This window comes from Aplidium turbinatum, chromosome 17, assembly GCF_918807975.1.
Source record: "Aplidium turbinatum chromosome 17, kaAplTurb1.1, whole genome shotgun sequence".
In the NCBI taxonomy this organism is placed as follows: domain Eukaryota; kingdom Metazoa; phylum Chordata; class Ascidiacea; order Aplousobranchia; family Polyclinidae; genus Aplidium; species Aplidium turbinatum.
This window is the reverse complement of record NC_137488.1, coordinates 16,167,098-16,186,504: the sequence shown is the minus strand read 5'-3', so window position 1 is coordinate 16,186,504 and position 19,407 is coordinate 16,167,098. Positions and strand designations below refer to the sequence as shown.

The window sequence follows — 19,407 nt, the reverse complement described above, 5'->3', positions numbered from 1 at the left end:
GCTACATTATGACGCGTTATTTTAGAGTGCTGGCAAGGGATGCAGGAGTTGCATCGCAGCTTGACGAAATTGCTCAGTCCAGGCCATATAAAACGACGAGATATCAAGTCTTTGGTTGCTTGAAATCCTGGGTGCGACAAGTTGTGATAAATATCAAAAACAAGCTGTCGGTGAGGCGTTGGTACGAGTGGGCGGAAGTTTCCTAAACTGACGTCACCTTTTAGTACGAAATTGGTGCCTGGTAACGCCCTGTCTTCTATCATCATGTTGTCATGCGACTTGTTGACAAGTTGACTTATAGAGGGGTCTGTGAGTTGGTCCTTTGCCGTTTCTACATAGTTAAGCTCTCCCTCTGGTAATTGAAGTGAGTTAATCTCTATGCGTGATAGTAGGTTAGCGACGTGATTGTCTTCGCCTGGAAGATATTTAATCTCAGAAGCGAATTGGGAAATAAAATCATAATGGCGGACTTGTCTCGGGGTCATTGTGTTTGGCGGTCGGTGAAATCCAAACGTTAGGGGCTTGTGATCAGTAAAAATTGTAACTGATCTGCCCTCGACATCATTTTGAAAATATTTAACGGCGAGATAAATGGCCAGCAGTTCGCGGTCATACGTACTGTAGCGCTTTTGTGCGGGAGATAGATTTTTGCTAAAATATCCGAGGGGTTCGCATATCCCGGCTTTATTTACTTGCTGTAATACAGCGCCAACGGCGACGTTAGAGGCGTCTGTATTTAATTGTAGTTCCGCGCCGTGAATTGGATGGGATAGAGCCGTAGCGTTAGAAAGCTTTATTTTTACGTCTTCAAACGCTCGCTTGCCTTGGTTAGTCCAAGGGACAGCTTTTTTGCACTTTTTTGGGTGATTACCCAGGTAGTTGTTGAGCTCTCTAAGAGTGCTGGAGCAGTTAGGAATAAACTTGCGGTAAAAATTCAAACAACCTAGAAATTTACGCAGCTCGGTGATAGTTTGCGGCAGAGGCGTATTTCGGATTGCTGCTGTCTTATCATTTAAAGGCGAAATGCCTTCTTTGGAAATGTGATGGCCTAGAAAGTCGAGTTCTGTTACGCCAAACACGCTTTTCTCAGAATTTATGTTTAGACCATATTCATCTAGGCTCTCAAACAATTTTTTTAAGTGGCAAAAATGGTTGTCGTGCGATTTGGAAGCGATTAAGATATCGTCTATATAGGGAAAGCAAAATGGCAGTTTTTCTGTTACCTCATTTATCAGTCTTTGAAACACTGAAGGGCAATTTTTGAAGCCAAATGGGGCGCGGTTGTAAGCAAAAGAACCTAAAGGCGTGCATATTGTTGTTTTCTCAATAGAGTCGGGGGCCACTGGAATTTGAAAAAATGCGTTTGTTAAGTCAACTTTAGAAAATACTGTGCAACCACGTAAATTGTTGCGAAAGTCTTGCAAGTTTCTCAAGGGGTATCTGTCTGGTTTTGTAATGTTATTTATTCTTCGGACATCTGAACATATACGTATTTTTCCATTTGCTTTTGTGACCACATGAATTGGAGAAGCCCAACTAGACCCAGAGATTGGAAAAATGACTCCTTTCTCTTGGAGGCGAATTAATTCTGCTCGAACCTTTTCGAGCATTTCTGGGTGAAGTCTGCGTGGTTTGCTAAAAATTGGTTGCGAGTCATTCGTAATAATATGCAATCTGTGTCGATGCTTTACTGCTTTCGTACAATCGAATTCGGCTGTTAACGCAGGAAATTCTGCCAATAGGGTGTTATAAGTATCTGCGTGTGAAGGGTTTGCGTTACGTGAAACGTGATTTACTGAAAAAGTTTTGATAGAGTTACGTGCTAATTTTTTGTTAGCGATGTCAACGGTTATTTCGTTCGCTTTTAGAAAGTCGCAACCTAAAATTCCTTTATTGATATTGCACAAGTAGAAGGTTTGGTTGAAAGTTTTCTGCAGTCCGATATCTATTTTTGCTTGAATCAATCCATAGCATTTGATGCTTGGTCTACCAGTTACGTCGCTAAAGTGCATGATTGGTTTACGCTTAGTTTGACGGCTGTTGACTGGCAGAATTGACACTTCCGAACCGGTGTCGATTAGAAACGTAGACCCTGTATTTTTGTCGATAACATGTAGTAGGTTTGTGTGGTTTTCACAATTTTCCTTCCCAACAACCCTACTTATTGTTGGGTAAGTTGCGCGTTTTTTGGAAAGGGACAGTTGCCTTCGCATTTTCTTGCTCTGTGACCGAAGCGAGCGTGGTAAAAACACGGTTGTCTCGGATTAAATTGCGCCCTAAAACCGCTTTGATTTGGCGAAAAGTTAGATCGATTCCCGTTCTGTTGGGAAAACTGCCGATTCCAAACCCTAGGTTTAGGTTGGGAAGGCGTATTTCGGTAAGGGGGTTGGAACGGTTGTCTCGGAGACCAATGTGAGAAAGAAGCGCGCGGGTTATTGCTTGCAACGTTGTGGTACGGAGGCGTATGAGTTGTGCGCTCTTGAAAATTTACCATTGTCTCCAATTTTTTTGTCAAAGTTAAAAGTTGTTGCTGGAGATGATCATTTATCAGACCTTGACGAAGGTTTTCCGCGTTCGACAGGTTGTCTTGACCACAGGCGTCGTTGTTTTGTTTAATTAGAAATATACTGTCTGCGATTTCCGCCAGTTGATCGACTGTTTTTTCTTGTAAATGTCCTGCCAAGGCGACGCGTACGTGACTAGGCATTTTTTGAATGAAAAGATTTAAAAGTAAATTTTCGCAATCTCTACCGAAGTATCCAATCTGCCTAACGAGCGTTTTCATCTCGCCAAGGAGGGTGGAAGGTTTTTTTTTTTCTAATTTTAGGTCGGTCAGCAGCAACTGCAGCTTTGACGCTGCAGTTTGTTCATAGTGTTTAATCAGTGTTTTTTTAAGTTTAGTGTAGGGATGTACATCTACGTCGTCAAAGATGTGGTGCACCAACGCAACCTGCTCCTCGTCAAGAAATTCTAAGGCGTTAGTGAACAGATGTTCTTCATTTGTTATATGGTTCGCTGCTGCTTTTGCCTCCAGCATTTTGAACCACAGTTCCGGTTGATTAGTGTAAAATTTTGGGAGAGTTATTTTTTGTCTTGCATTAGCCAAATACAGCGACGGGTCATTTCTAGAAGTAGCAAATGTTTCGTTTTCTGTATTAAAAAATGCGTTGTTAAGCGTGGCGTTTGGGGGTTGAATCGCGGTCTGCGACATCGGTGGCGGTTCGTGATTTCCCCGGCCTGATTCCGGTGAGCTGGTTGTCGCGTTTTCGTTGTTCATATCCGTGTTTGCGGCCGAGTTAAGTGGTTGGGCGCTTAGTACAACAGCGGTCGTAGGCAAATTAGTAGGTGAATTTAAAAAAGATGTAGTTGCGCTTTCTGAGGAAAAAGATGTCGAATTTTCAGGCGTTCGAGGCAAAATTGATGTGTTTTCTACTACCGTGACTGGGTCAGACTGGTGTCTCGTTCTTTGGCGGACGAATGGGAAAAATTTGGTAGTTGCTTTTAAAAAAGTGGACATTGAAAGTAGCCTAAATATAAAGTATCAATACGTTATCGTTCTTTCGATTTCTCTTTTCTACTTCTTTGTTTCACACACAATTAGTTAGTGACAATTAGGCTACTAGTCCCTACTGAAACAAACCTTACAGAATACCTTCTTGACTTCGTTGATCAAGATCAAAAAGAAAGTTATGCTGACTATTGCAAGGAGCAATACAACGTCAGAATCACGGACCCCAGAAAGCCTCCACCTCTCTAAAGACCAAAAAAAGATATCCGGAAAGCAAGAATAAGAATCAGCCAATCAGAAATGGAGGAGGAAATATGGATAGGGAACAAAATCCCTGATTGATGATGAGAAAAATGGCTGAGGAATAAAAATGCAGAAAAAACTCGTTCAAACAAAAAATTATTAAGGTCTGATTAACTCAATAATATGGTAAAACAACAGTTTTGTGAAAAAAAATTTTATGTAGTCAAATTCAACAGAATTTTATCAGACAGTCCCAATAAAATCAATAATTTTATGAAAAATTTAACAACCATGTAATATAAATGTTACCACATTGGTGACCTCCCAACGTAAGTTGGGCTGAAAATGAATAAAACTTAATTAACAATTTGCGCACCATTTTGGTGACACCCAAGAAAGAGTTCAAGAAAAATTCTCCCCAAAGCAGAAAGATTTGGAGAAAAAGCAGAAAGATCAGCTATGAAAGATTAGGCAAGCAAGCTCTGCCACAATTTCTATTTCTAACTTAAAAGGCACGAACTCATTACCCTTTTAAAACATGTTAGGCCTACACTTCGCCTTTGGACGAGCCCCCAGTGTAGGGATTTTACTTTTCTACGACCCCAGCGTAGGGTTTGGCTGTCTAATTTTCGTAAATTTTGTTTATAAAAATAAAAAGAATAATTTAAAAAGAATATTGAGAGACTCTAAGTCTCTAATTAAAAGAGGATAATTTAGGCTTCTGGCTGTCTAGTCTAGGGGTATGACTTCCTACAAAAAAGCAAACGAATTAAAAAGAATTAAACATTTTTTATTAAATCAAAGTTACAAAATGCGGGAAATTGAAAATACATGTCTAACTAACTTAATTTAATTTATTGCAACCGGTGTCAGAATAGCGACATTCTCCAGTTGGGAATTTTTGTTCTCTTTTCTAAAGTTCAGTCTGTTCGCTTTGCAAGTCTAATTTCGAATGAATTCATTTTTCAATTCCCCGCTCATTTCATAATGTAGTGCCTTTTTATCAATAATAGCTTATCGTGAGAATTATGAAGCAAAACCAGTTACACAATTATATCGCTTCAGAAATACGTTTGTGGTGAGCTAATTCTGTGAGAGTGGCATTTCTGGGAAAGCTTGACCTAGATTCCGTGAGAACAGAATTTAGGTTTTGAATTTGCAGCGTTTAAATACATTTTTCAATTCTAATAATTTCGGTTAAATGTTAAAATATAAATTTGTTGCTTAAAACATGGTACATGTTACACACTCATATGGAACATGTTTACCATACATCTGGCAACCCTGGATCTTGAATTATGCTCTAATTTGTTTGTTTATTCTTTATACATTTGAATTTTAATTTCTTTGTTTATTCTTTATACATTTGAATTTTGGCGGGTAAATTTACACTAAAAGTGGAATTGTTCCGCTTCAACACCTTTTGTGAGGTCAACACCTCAGCATCATCATAGAAACAAACAACAATTCATTGTCATGCATGAGTGGTTTGTTTACCATACATCTGGCAACCCTACAGCTTGAATCATCAACAACTCATTGTCATGCATGAGTGGTTTTTCTTAGCATAATCATAGAAACAAACAACGATTCATTGTCATGCATGAGTGGTTTTTGGTTTGTTTCTTTTGTGACGTCACAGCATGGCATATAGGGGTCCGAGATGTGGTATTACTTACTACTTACCTTTTTCAAATAGTTTTTTTTTTTTTTCTTAAACCCGGGTTTTTCTCAAACCTGCTTTTGCTACACTATGCCTCCCTCCATGGACAGGAGAATAACCAACTTTAATGATTTAATTTAGGATGCTTTTAACAAAACATTTTTGGACGTAAAGCATTCAATCACCACTTTGGGCCTCTAATTTGTGCGCAATGCATTCAATTCCCTTTCCGGGCCCTTTTTCTACATTACGGGCCCTCCCCATAACTAAAGAATAACAACTTTTTTAGAATGGTTTTAACCAAACATTTTTGTGCGTAAACTACAAAATCACAATTTCGGGCCCCCCAACAATCACAATCCTGGGCCCTCAAGGGTACGCCGTACCCTCCGTACTCCCTCTCATAGGCCTTGCCCATGAGTGCCAAAGGCTTCAAAATCACCACAAGTCCCAAATATGTTACAGCTTTAACTAAGCTTGTTAAGATTCCTATTGTGCTTTTATTTTTGCTTCTAGCGCAGACAGCACAATTAAAAACAAGAGCAATTCGAGATGCTTGTAAAAAACTAAATCGAAGTAAAACTTTATAGCAAATATATGTTTTTTAATTATTGGGGGGATGCTGCCAAAATATAGGGGGATATATCCCCCCTACTTCGGCACCCAGTAACGATCGGTGAGGGAAAGCAAGGAAAGCAGTGCTTACCTGAGCGAAAATTATGCGAAATATAATGACTGAATTCTAGGTTTAACTTCTTATTATTTTTATCACGTCTATTTTAACTTGAAAATTACTGTGTTCGTGACTAGAAACCTGTCAGAAACCACCACTGCAAACCTTGCCCCACTGTGGGTCTCCGTGGAAGGGAACGACGAAAAGGAAGACACATCTCTTCGTCATCAGATTGCGCAAATGCGACGTTGCTCCATAACTACCCAAACAGATAAAAAACAGTAAACATTTTAAGAAATATCATTTTATGGTTTGTAAATCTTGCCAACGATCTCCTGTTTGAGAGGTGCTGCAAGTATAAAGTCATTAACCATGACCACCTAAAGATCTCCAGGTGGCCATGCATTAACATAGCTGGAGTAAGTAATAACAAAAATACTATGATTTATTCATTGTCACTTTACAACAGTGACGATCGGTGAGGGAAAGCAAGGAAAGCAGTGCTTACCTGAGCGAAAACTATGCAAAATATAATGACTAAATTCTAGGTTTAACTTATTATTTTTATCACGTCTATTTTAACTTGAAAACTACTGTATTCGTGACTAGAATTACCTGTGAGTAATCTAAGTCCTCACCAAACCACATGTCTTGCCTATAAATGCCAATTAACGCAAACGCTCCTGTCAGAAACAACCACAGGCTACAGGAAAGCAACTTGCAAAGTTGCAAAGTTGAAAAGCAACTTGCAAAGTTGAAAAGCAACTTGCAGTTTGAAAGCAACTTGCAAAGTTGCTTTCCCCACGTTCAAAAACGTCAAAAACCGCCTTCGTTTTATCCAATCCTCACTCGTTTTGCAAAACGTCACCAGCTGCTTAGCCAATCAGATGTGTTATGGTTAGAGTTGCTTTCCCAGTGACGTCAATGCGTAGCCCACAATCGCTAGACTATCTCGTCACAAGCACAGAATGGTCTCTCGTCACGGTACACAGCACAGCATCATAAAGGCGAAAAGATTGTTGCTGTTTTTTGAGGTCTCCTTGCCATGTACTTTAGCCTACTAGCTTTCATAGTCATGCCTTTGCCCTTTTTACAGCGTTGATATAACGTTACTTCGCCAATGAACGTTCAGGTGCGGATGCAATAGGCTATTTAGTTCGTTAAGCTTCTATGCGCAGGAGGCAAACTTATCCAGCTTTTTGTACAAATTGCTTGCGGTGGTAATGTTTATAGGTGTTAGTTTTTGTAGTGTAGGCCTAACTGAATATCTGAGAATGAACATTCATGACGAATTAAATATTTAGACAACTGTTATTCCATGTCTAACACTGGAGTTTGGTCCTGCAACGTTAAAATTAAGATTGTTCATGACTTCTAAACATTAAATGGATGTATGATCATGACATAAGCGAAGCACAATTTGACAGATTTTTATTTTTGATTTGTTTTGGAAATGCTCTCAGAGCGCACCAAATTGGAAGTGTTTTTCAAAAATTTCTGGGGAGGCCCCCAGACCCCCCGCTGGAAGTGTTGCCTTCGGCAACACACCTACGGGCTTCGCCCGACGGTTACGCCCTTCGTGCCTACTACCTTGCTGCAGCATATTTCCAAGTTGCTTTCCCAACGGTTTAAGCCACCGAACGTCACTGAGAGTGGTTCCCAGAGATCGATCATTCGCTCGAGTACAGCATCAAGTGTGGTCTATCGAGTCGGCGTGTGTGTTGGTAGAGTCGAGTAGTTGCTATCAAGCTCCTCACAGAAATGCTTGAGCTTCATCGTTCTACCAGTTTGGCTTTTGAAGTGGCTACCAATCTTCAGTACGATTGTTTCTATGTTAAATGTGAGGCGCTCTGATCCCTTCTCTGCTGCATTATGCAAAATATGAGCAGGGCAGCCGACCGGGATCAGATGCAATGTTTGCTCTTTGAGACGAGAGAAGACGTTGTTTTTTCCACTGTGCTGTGATCCTCCAAAATTCACTGGTGCATTATCGGCACAAAAGGATGATAGCTGTTTCATGTCTAAGCCTTTCTCTTGAATAGCCTAGAGAAAATAAAGTTTGTGATCTGTTCCGAGGTTTCGCCTGGCATCGATCGCAGGTCAAGAAGATGCACTCGTACTCCAACTTTGGCTTGAAGAATCTGATGACTACTAGAGGAAACTAATTAGACTAATTTTAGAATAGGCTATTATGGAACACCGGATAGCCTACTAGAGGAAAACGATCGAAGTTCTGTAATTGTTGAAAATAAGACCTGGCCCTTCAAAACAAGGACAAATCTTAGAAATAAGGACAATTTGGCAACCCTGCATAATATTAGCAGTTCCTTATATTAGGTAACGATTAGAACATCACACAACTAAGGCGAAAGAGCCACGCAGCTTGAGTCCTGTCTTTGTCATGAGTTACCAAGGGGAGTGGGACTTGTATACCTGGGACTGGTATATAAGTCCCCCCCACCCCCCTTGGTAACTTATGACAAAGACAGGACTCAATGGACATGGCTCTTTCGCCTTAGTTGTGTGATGTTCTAGTCGTTACCCTTATATTCATGTTAGTAATTCCCACACATTACCAGTGATGCACGCAGTAACAACTAGAACATCACACAACTCAGGCGAAAGAGAAAATTGAAAAAAGAAAACTAATTGGGAAAAATGATGGTCTGCGAAAATGAGAGAATTGAAAGTACAGTAGTTACTTTTAGCCTGAGAGTGCGATGTTTTAACTATTTCCCGATTAGTTTTCTTTTTTCAATTTTCTCTTTCGCCTTAGTTGTGTGATGTTCTAGTCGTTACCGATGCACGCGCATACAAAAATATTGACGCCGTCAGCGTAAACGTTCGAAAAACCATTCGCCGTATGCGTCAACGTAGGCTAACTTGTAAAAAAAGTTGTCAGCGGCAGCGCATACACTAGCGCAAACTCATTTTGTTTGCTAGGTGCCAAACATTCACACGGTATAAACCACTCGAAACAAACAAGTTTCATTTTGAATTTCGACGAAGAAACACAAGCATCCGAAAGTGTTCGTCTGACATTTTGCTGCGTTTTGGTTTCAATATGTCTTTGCTCATTGAAAACATTCTTTCAATTTATTCAAAATTTGGAAAGTTTGATAAAAAAATGCAAACAACAGCTAAAACATTAAAAAGTATGCGTTGACGCTATGCGCTAAAAAACCGCGAAAACTTTACGGCGTAGCCTCAAGCCACAACTATCCAAAAAAATGTGGCCGCAAGCGTTAGTGTATACGTACATCTCTGCACATTACTTTTTAGCCTAGGCCTACCTACTATCTTGTAAATGTAAGTACGGTAGCCTAAACTCCAATTTTTTGAGTGATCTTGATCTTATTGTTCTTCAAGATCACACAAAAAAGTGATCTTAGATCTTAATCTTCAAGATCATGCCTATTTCTACGTATAAGTAAGAGCATCAAATAACGAAGATCCATCATGGAGTGGGTAAAACGAAGTGGGGAGTGAGAAAGACAAGCCAAAGGACTCAGTTTCTAGCGCAAAAAAATCTTACTGAAACAAGTCACCAGAAGTTGTTGAGGTTTAGGCTATGTTTGCTGTTTTAAAACTGTGAACTACCGCAGGCTGCATCATGCAAAACTACAGTGCATTCAAGACGTTTTATTACATTAATGGCTACTATTGCACAAACATGGTCTACCTTTCAGATAATTTATGTCAAGTTGAATAAATTCAACAAATGAATGCAGGGTAGTAGCACTTCAATAGTTTTGATGACATTGAGGATTAAGAAAAGCCGAGTTTCTAGAAAAGAAAATCGAAGAATAATCGACTCGATAAATTTCCTCTACCCAGTAAAATCTCTAGGGTACGGTACTCCTCGCGTGAACATTTAGTAGTGTGTAGTAGTTGTCTAAAACGTTTTCTGCCTAGACTGGATAAAGTGCAGGCCTTACTTATTAGAAGAAATGGTGTATTGAAAACGACAATAATAAAACAAAACAAACAGTTGCTTACCGAATTCTTACATATTCCCTAGTCACTCCAAATCTCCAGTTCTCCAGATTTATAAAACAATGACCACTCCAGTCCATGCCAAAACGTAAAAAGAAAGATCAACTAGCCAAAATTGTTAATGCATGGCCGGGTCACTCAAGCATGAAAATAGAATGGAGCGGAGATACCACAATAATATTAAATGGGCGGGGAATCGTTTCTAACATACCCACCCCCAAAACCAGAGTTTAACAAATGAGGGTTTTACCAATGTAAAACGATTAAAATGAAGCAAAACACAAACCAATTAATTGCCACAAGGTGGCCACATAAACGACAATTGACATGAATTATGCAAATGTCGACCAGAATCAAAAATATTCGCGGTTAGCAAGGATCACAATTGCAACATAAAAGCTGGCTTGCATTACACACAAACCTAATAGAACATACATAACAGTAGCTCGAAGACACGCCCAAGAAGAGTTAATAAACCCTTTTGACCAACATGCTTAGCGATTGCTAAGAATAAGCACAAAAACATAAGTCTACCGACAACTGGAAGTCAGCATAAACGGATACACGAAAAACAAATGATAGCATACATGGTACCAGTGGCAGAAGTGGGGATATGGCATAAACAAAAGCACACATACAACCTAATACTGCGCAATGCTATGACCAGCGCAAGTGACATTAACGTCAGAGCAAAAGTAGGCTACCAGAAAAAACACGCGACTGTTAAGTCGAGTCGTGATAATTAAGCAATGAATTGACAAAACACAAAAAATAATATCGCACATAGCAAAAGCTTTAGTAGTGAGACAGGTGTGTGAAATAGTCAGACCAAAAACAGAGCTAGACTGCTACAGTGTAAATAACTGCAGGATGCAAATAGAAACAACACTATTGATGGGAGTCAATAACACAGTTATGGCAGAACTGCTGGATGCAAATGCATCGACGACGCCGCGCTAGCTGCGGTAGTGAGGAGCACAAGAATAATAATAGTAAAATAAACACAAACACGCAATACAATTCAAATATAAAACGTAAGCAGCATGAGCAATGTCAGTTGTGCAATCGTGCCAACCAGCCAGCCTAGAAAACAAAATTGTCATTTTAAAAGTCCATACTGCCCTCTAGCAGGCAGATCTTTCTGATGTCGCGAACAAACTCTGTACCGTCAGCAACCTTTACTCGCACGCGTCTGACAAGTTTATTAGTGTCCGGCATAACTTCCTTTACAATAGCCTTGGGCCAGTGCCCACGTTTAGTTGCCTCGTCCGTTACCAGTACCAAATCGCCTGGTTTCAAGCTTGGAGATGTGCCAAACCACTTTTGTCGGGGCTGCAACAGAGGGAGATATTGCAACAGCCATTGTTCCCAAAACTTGTTTGTGAGGTATTGGGTCTTTCTCCAAGAGCGTCGATAACCGTCAGCCTTCATAAAAACATCTGGCGGTAGGGTGTCACAAGCTGATCCGGTGAGTATCATACTTGGAGTCAGGGCTTGCAGATCATCTGGTGACGATGGGAGCGAAGTGATGGGACGATCGTTTAAAATTCTTTCAATCTCTGCTACCAGCGTTAGAAGGTCGAATTCATCCAACGTAGCGTTTCCCACCAGCGACCGCATCAATTTTCTTAATAAACGAAAAAATGTTTCGTAGAAGCCGCCTTGGTGTGAGGCACGCGGAGGGTTAAAGTGCCAGTTCGTTTCATGCCGAAGTAAGACATCTGCGACTTTCTTTTGATGGAGGTTCTTGAGTCCTTGCCGAAGTTCGCGGTCTGCAGCAACAAAGTTTCCTCCGTTGTCACTGTACAGATCAGTAGGACAAACGTTTCTACGGCTGCAGAATCTTCGGTAGGCTTGAATGAATGCACTTGCCTCCAGGGATTGCACGACCTCAAAGTGCACAGCACGGGTCGCCAAACAATTAAAAATACAAACATATCGCTTAACACTGCTGCGGCCGCTCTTTACCATCAATGGACCAAGAAGGTCAGTGCCAGCAGCTTGAAAAGGAATGGATTTGTTTACGAGTGGAGCAGGTAAGTTGCCCATCTGCTGTTTTCCGGCGGTAGCTTTCCAAAAACGACAGTTCATACAGGAATGCAAGACCCTTTTAACAGCTGATCGCCCTTTGACAATCCAATAACGGGAAGCAATGGCGGTAAGGACTTGTGAGCATCCCATGTGTCCTTCTCGTTCGTGATACCTCATGATCACTAGATCGGTGATTGGGTGCTGATATGGGAGAATGATCGGATGCCTTCTTCCGCTTGACAGAGAAGATTGTTGCAATCGCCCACCAACTCTTAACGTTTCGTTAACAACATAGGGGTTTAGGGACTGTAGCTCCTTCAAAGCCACATGCTTCTTCAACTGCAGGTCGGACACGAGTTCCACCGGGGCGTCAAATCCTGGGTGGTTATGGAGAACTGCGAACACCGTCGGGTATGCTTGATGCTGGGCGGCTGTGACAATGGCAAGTTCAGCTTCGTCCATCTCCTCGACACTGAGCGAATCTGTCTTAACAGTCAAGGAGTCATCTCGGCATTTCCTTTTCAGGTACAATTTGAAGCGAAGCAACCATGCAACCGTTCTTTGTAGATCGTGGAAGTTCGAATAGCGGGTAAACAACCGACAGAGAGAGTCCGAGTCCGTAATCGCGTGTTGTTGGGCTGAGCAATGTTCAATGTTTTTAACCTCTGGATCGTCTGACGAAATTCCGCCAACAAAGTCGGGCTGGTTTGGCCAATTGCTCGTGACATCATGCAAAAACTTAGGACCATTGAACCAAAGCTTAGCGGTATTAACTTTATCAGGCCAAACTCCCCGAGACGCGAGATCAGCGGGGTTTAAGGTAGTCGGTACATAATGCCATTGATTGACACTGGTAAGCATGTGAATAGTGCTCAGCCTATTAGCCACAAAGGTGTGAAAACGAGTCGAAGTATTATTAATGTAACGCAGCACAACAGTTGAGTCTGTCCATAAGACAACACAATTGAATTTAAAATCACACTCCGTCAGGATAAAATTGCAGACTTTGGCAGCGAGCACAGCAGCAGTGAGCTCCAGGCGAGGTACGCTAACAGGCTTTAATGGAGCCACTCGAGACTTGCCAAATAGAAAATTACAAATTACTACAGAATCATCATAAAACACTTTAACATAAAACACGACCCCATAGCCACTGGTACTGGCATCACAAAAACCATGCAATTCAAAGCGGATAGCACATTTACCAAAAAGAGTCAGGCTTCTAGCGATGGAAACACATTCAAGCTCTGGAAGGGCCTTTAACCAAGCTTCCCAATTAATGTTTACTGGCCCAAGGCCATTAAGGGGTTCATCCCAATCAAGTTGAGCGTCACATGCCTGCTGCAGGAGTTGCCTAGCAGGTAAAATGAAGGGTTGTATTAGACCTAGTGGGTCGTATGTTTGCGAAATCATGGAGAGAACGCCTCTCCGGGTGTTGGGCTTTTGTTGAATACTCACCCTCACCTCCATGCAATCGCTTGCAGCATTCCACACAACACCAAGGGTTTTCTGCGTTGGAAGCTGGCACTGCGGCAGATCGACTTTCGACGCCAAGTCTTCCTGCAACACAGAACTCAAGACCTCTGCACTGTTAGACAGGAATTTAGTTAAATGGAAGCCGCCACTTTGTAATAGTTCACGCAGTTGTTGTATTAGTTCGATAGCCTGGTCCGGCGATTCACATGAATGACAAATATCGTCAACATAAACATTTTTTAAAACTGAGTTAACAGTGTTTTGATCGGCACCTGCTTCATTGTCTTTGGCAGTCATCCGAAGCGCGAAGGCAGCACAGCATGGCGACGACTTTGCTCCAAACACATGTGTTTGCATGCGGTAGTCGACAGGTTCCCGCTTGAGATCATCGTCTGGATACCATAAGAATCGAAAGGCATCCCTGTCCCCTTCGTCTACGCGTACTTGGGAAAACATGGCCTTAATATCGCCCACAACAGCGATCGGATGTTGCCTGAAGCGAAACAATGTTCCTACAAGGTTATTGGTGAGATCTGGGCCATGAAGCAGCTTGTCATTTAATGACACGCCTTTAAACTTCGCGCTGCAGTCGAAAACGACTCTAAACTTGGCCGCATTGGTCGTGCAGTGATGGGGCACATAGCACGTCTTCCCTGGTGTGTCTACCACACCAGTTTCAAGTGGCACAGCATAGCCACATTTAACATATTCCTGCATTTTATCACGATACTTATTGAATAACACCGGGTCAGTAATAAATCGGCGCTTCATTCCCTCTAGGCGCTTGAGTGCCATAGAGCGATTATTGCACAAGTCCGGGTCTTCATCCTTCCACAACAGCCCTACAGAATAGTGTCCATCCACCTTCTTCACCGTGTCCTGCATGATCTGCAGCGCACGTTTATCCTCAATTGAAGGACAGGGGGCCTGTGGCTCATCGATGTCATTAAAATCCTGCAACAATACATTTAACATTCTATCGCAAGACTCCTTTACGCTAAGAAAGTTTACCATTACTGGTGAGTTGAGTTGCCTATCGCCACCATCTTTCCCATAAATGGTCCAACCCAGAAGAGTGTGCAGTCCACATGGTTCTCCTGGTGCGCCAGTACGAACTTCCTGCAAAAGATAAGCCTGGTGAAGATCGCTACCCAATAACAACTCAACCTTCCTATCTTTTAGTTCAGGGAACTTTAAGTCCTCCAAATGACTATATGCACTACTAAGTGCTTCGGTGGGAATACTGTGGCTGACATCCACAATCTGGTCCATCACCAGAGCATCTGCAACGGAAAACACAGCCTGCTCTTCCATTCCCTGCACAGCCAAAAAATCAATTTTCTTGTCATGAAAGGAGACAGCATTGGTGGTCAGCAACTCCACATTGCTTTTTGTCGCAGCAACCCCTAAGCGAGATACGAGGCTTGAGGAGCATAGACTGACGCTAGAACCTTCATCGATAAAAGCATAAGTATAGGTATAGTTGGAGGGGTCCCCAGCCCATACCTTAACTGGCAAAACCTTAAAAATTGTTGTCCCAGATGTTGCTGGCACAGTTGCGGACGTTGTTGCTGAGATGCCCTTCTTCAGAGCAGAGGGGCTTTCCTCTTCCACACGGTTTACATGCAGAAGTGAATTATGCCTCGATCCACACGTTGCACAAGATTTCTTAAATCTGCAATCAACCACTCTGTGGCCTGCTCTCAAGCAACAAAAACACAGTCTATGCTTTTGCACCAGGGTTCTTCTTTCTGCAACAGGCTTTTGTTTAAACATCTCACACTTCCATAGGGCATGCGACTCTGCACACAAACAACAGGACTCTTGCTTATGGTTAGCAGATTGGGAAATCTGCTCTTGGGTTGTGCAAACCGAAGCACGCTTGTAGCCACCTTGCGGATTAGATCGAGCCAGCGATGGTTGTGGAGCTCTCTTAACATCTTTGCCTGGTTGCATAAGATGGCCATATTGGCTGTCGGCTCGAGAGGCTGCATCCTCGACCAAGACTCTTAAATCACCAAACGTGGCACAGTCCGATCCTAAGTGATTAACATGAACAAACTGCTCCTTTAACTTATAAGGAAGTCGCAGGAACAGCCGTTGAAGCACCTCGTCACTGTTTAAAAGGTGAGACTTACCCCAGCCATCGAAACTGACTTCACACTTATACATCTTGTCGCAAAGCTTTGTGAGGCCCGGCGCATCCCACTCTGAAATAGGGGGTCCTTGCAGCAAATCTTCCTTCACTTTGGCCATGAGTTTTCCAGGGTTGCCAAACCTTTTTCTCAATCTATCCCATGCCATTCCATATGCTCTTTCACTATTTTGCAAGCAACTCAGGCCAGAAATTACTTCCAAGGCCTGGCCTACACAATTGTCCTCCAAAAAGGCGATGCGATCTTCAAAGCTTAGATAGTTTGACTCAATGTATCGTTCAAAACGCCTTTTAAAGTTAAAGAACTTTAACACATTGCCGTCAAACTTCTCCAGCGACAACCGAGGACCATGAACATTTTGAAACCCTGCACTGAGCTGGGGTTGAGGCACGACGATGGGAAATTCACTACTATTATTAGCTTCAGTGCGAAAGGGAGATGTGTAAGGATTAAGAATATTACTAGCACTACTGCTGCCCTGAAGGATACCCTGTTCTGCTTTTACAGGTGGTATCTTTACACCACTCTCACGGGGTGTCACGTGACTGCTAGACTCAGCAGCTTTGCCTGTGTCACTGCCTGCATCCATAACTACCGATGATGTTTGATGTGACACTTGCTTGGATTGCTCTCGACAGCTTCGAATGAGGGTAGAGCATGCTTCAAGCAAACCATAAATGCTTTCCCCCATACGGTTCATCCTAGATTCTATTGAGCCTGATTGCTGTGGTTTGCATTTGAGTAAATCTAAACGTTTAAGGGAGAGCTTCCTTTGAAGTTCAAGGCATCTTTTCTTTACCTCCAAAACTTCAGAAGAGCTCAGGAAATCATCACTTGAGCATAGCTCCATGTCGATGGAAGTTATGCCAAGCTCGATTTCAACCAGCTCTTGTTCTAACACAACAAGACCTGGCAGCTCTTCGCTACTGTCATGTTGACCACTAATATTAGAGGCGGCCTCATGCTGCTCTGTTGAGCCACTAGCATAACCATTTGGCTTACTCCGTCTTGGAGTTTGCTTGGGCTTTTTACGAGCCATAATTAACACACAGCAATATACAAGCTACAAAAAACAAAATCTGTACGGTACTTACCTTAGGTGAGGTGACAATTGACCTTCACGATATTACGGAGAATGTCAGTAAGCAACCTACTAAAATTACAGGGTTTAACGGTAACCAGTTCTACCTGACTAGAACAGTGGCCTGACAGAGTACAGGCTTAGAAGCTTCAATCTTTGGCAGACCTGACAAGACTGCCCAAAGTGAAGATCTATTTACAAAATTTAAACAAAGTTTACAACGTGGCAGGCTCAAAGGCACAAACCAAAAAATGAATCCTTGGCAGACCTGAAAAGACTACCCTAGGATAACAAACAACTAGTTACAAAGTTCAAAGAAACTTTACAGCATGGCAGGCTCAAAGGCACAAACCAAAAAAAAATGAATCCTAGGCAGACCTGAAAAGACTACCCTAGGATAACAAACAAATTACAAAATTCAAACAAACTTTACAGCATGGCAGGCTCAAAGGCACAAACCAAAAATGAATCCTTGGCAGACCTGAAAAGACTACCCTAGGATAACAAACAACTAGTTACAAAGTTCAAAGAAACTTTACAGCATGGCAGGCTCAAAGGCACAAACCAAAAAATGAATCCTTGGCAGACCTGAAAAGACTACCCTAGGATAACAAACAACTAGTTACAAAGTTCAAAGAAACTTTACAGCATGGCAGGCTCAAAGGCACAAACCAAAAAGTTAATCCTTGGCAGACCTGAAAAGACTACCCTAGGATAACAAAACAAATTACACAACTAGCTAAAGTGAGCTAGACAAAGGCACATACCATAAATGAATCCTTGGCAGACCTGAAAAGACTACCCTAGGATAACAAACAAATTACACAACTAGCTAGAGTTAACTAGACAGGCATAACCTTGCACCAAGCAAAGGTATGTTTTATAAATGATGTCTAAAACGTTTTCTGCCTAGACTGGATAAAGTGCAGGCCTTACTTATTAGAAGAAATGGTGTATTGAAAACGACAATAATAAAACAAAACAAACAGTTGCTTACCGAATTCTTACATATTCCCTAGTCACTCCAAATCTCCAGTTCTCCAGATTTATAAAACAATGACCACTCCAGTCCATGCCAAAACGTAAAAAGAAAGATCAACTAGCCAAAATTGTTAATGCATGGCCGGGTCACTCAAGCATGAAAATAGAATGGAGCGGAGATACCACAATAATATTAAATGGGCGGGGAATCGTTTCTAACAGTAGTAGTAAACAAAAATTTACAAATTACAATCGAAGGCTCGCAGCGATTGCCTTATTCTCATGACACTACCAGGGCGGTAGTTGGTAGTGCTTAAAACATGTGGTTCTTTTTCAAATCGTAGAAAGTTTTGTAGTGTAGTTTATACAGTAAGCTTCAGAAGACAGTTAGCAAATGTTATATTTAAAGAATACTTGTTTGAAAAGACAGTTGAAAAGTTACCAGTAAGCTGTTTTTTTAACAAAGTCTTTGCAGTAGGCTAGATGCAAAGCAAGTATACGGAAAGTTAAATTAACAAGCAACCATGAGCATACTGTGAATATCCAGGCCTGATTCTAATAACGCAATGCACACTGGCGGCTGGTGAGCTCTAGAAATGGGGGTGCTGCGTGTTCGCCCAAGGCGAATTCAACAGAGGGGGGTCTGGGTGCCTCCCCCAAAAAAATCACATTTGATTAGGTATTCTGAGCGTATTTTCAGCTCTGAATTGTGATAAAAGTTTAAGATAAAACTGGCTTATTTAAGAGTTTCGCAAATGCATAATATTTTGAAGGGGACGATTAACAAACAAATGTGAATAACACGTTCTAGCTATTGTGCTGTCACAGCATCTGAGCACGACAGTCGACAGCGTAATGTTACTCACTTGGTGAAACAATGTTAGTAGGCTTATTAGTAAAATATTAATATTCATTACATTAGCCTAACAGGCGGCAGGCCTGACTGGTCAGATATAAACAACAGCTGCAAAGCTTAAAACCAAACAAGTGGGTTAGTGATGTGAACAACGTGATTAAAAAACGCCAAACAAAATATTTTGGGCAAAAAAACATCAAAAAAGGCTAAACAGGATTTTTTTTCATGTCAAACAACAACAAAAAATGCCAACCTGGCAACTCTGAATGTGCTGTTTGAAACGTAGCACAAGCGTTTGCTCAGGCCCGTAACTAGGGGAGGCGCAGGGGGGACGAAGCCTTCTATGCAATAATTTTGGCCCCCCTGGAAAAAATGATGTTAATTAGCTCTGTTCGGTAACTTTTCAGTTTTATACCCAATTTTCTTTCAGTTTTATACCCAAAAATGATGTTAATTAGCTCTGTTCGGTAACTTTTCAGTTTTATAGCTTACCCAATTTTCTTGTGTTGTTTAATTGTAAACATTGTATGTCTAATGGTGTGGTCGAATGTTGGGTTAAACGGACAGACTCGAGATTTATTGCTGGTAAGATCCAGAGTAGGCCTACACCACTGCAGTGATGGGCATTATCGGAGATAATTCATCAGCGATAATTATCGGCGATAAATTTTTATCGCTTATCGTTATCGCTCAATTATTTTTTCAGTTATCGTTTATCGTTATCGCCAAAGGCAATATTTGAT

The 19,407-nt window shown here is 41.5% G+C and overlaps 1 protein-coding gene across 1 annotated transcript; it reads right to left on the bottom strand.

The window, feature by feature from the left end:
• Positions 1–11,187: 11,187 nt before the first annotated feature.
• Positions 11,188–16,785, bottom strand: LOC145786255 (uncharacterized). The gene is made up of 2 exons (XM_082597897.1): positions 13,320–16,785; positions 11,188–13,058 (listed from the first exon to the last, which is right to left on the bottom strand). The coding sequence occupies exons 1-2, from the start codon at positions 16,783–16,785 to the stop codon at positions 11,188–11,190; spliced, it is 5,337 nt and encodes a 1,778-aa protein (XP_082454023.1).
• Positions 16,786–19,407: the final 2,622 nt, after the last annotated feature.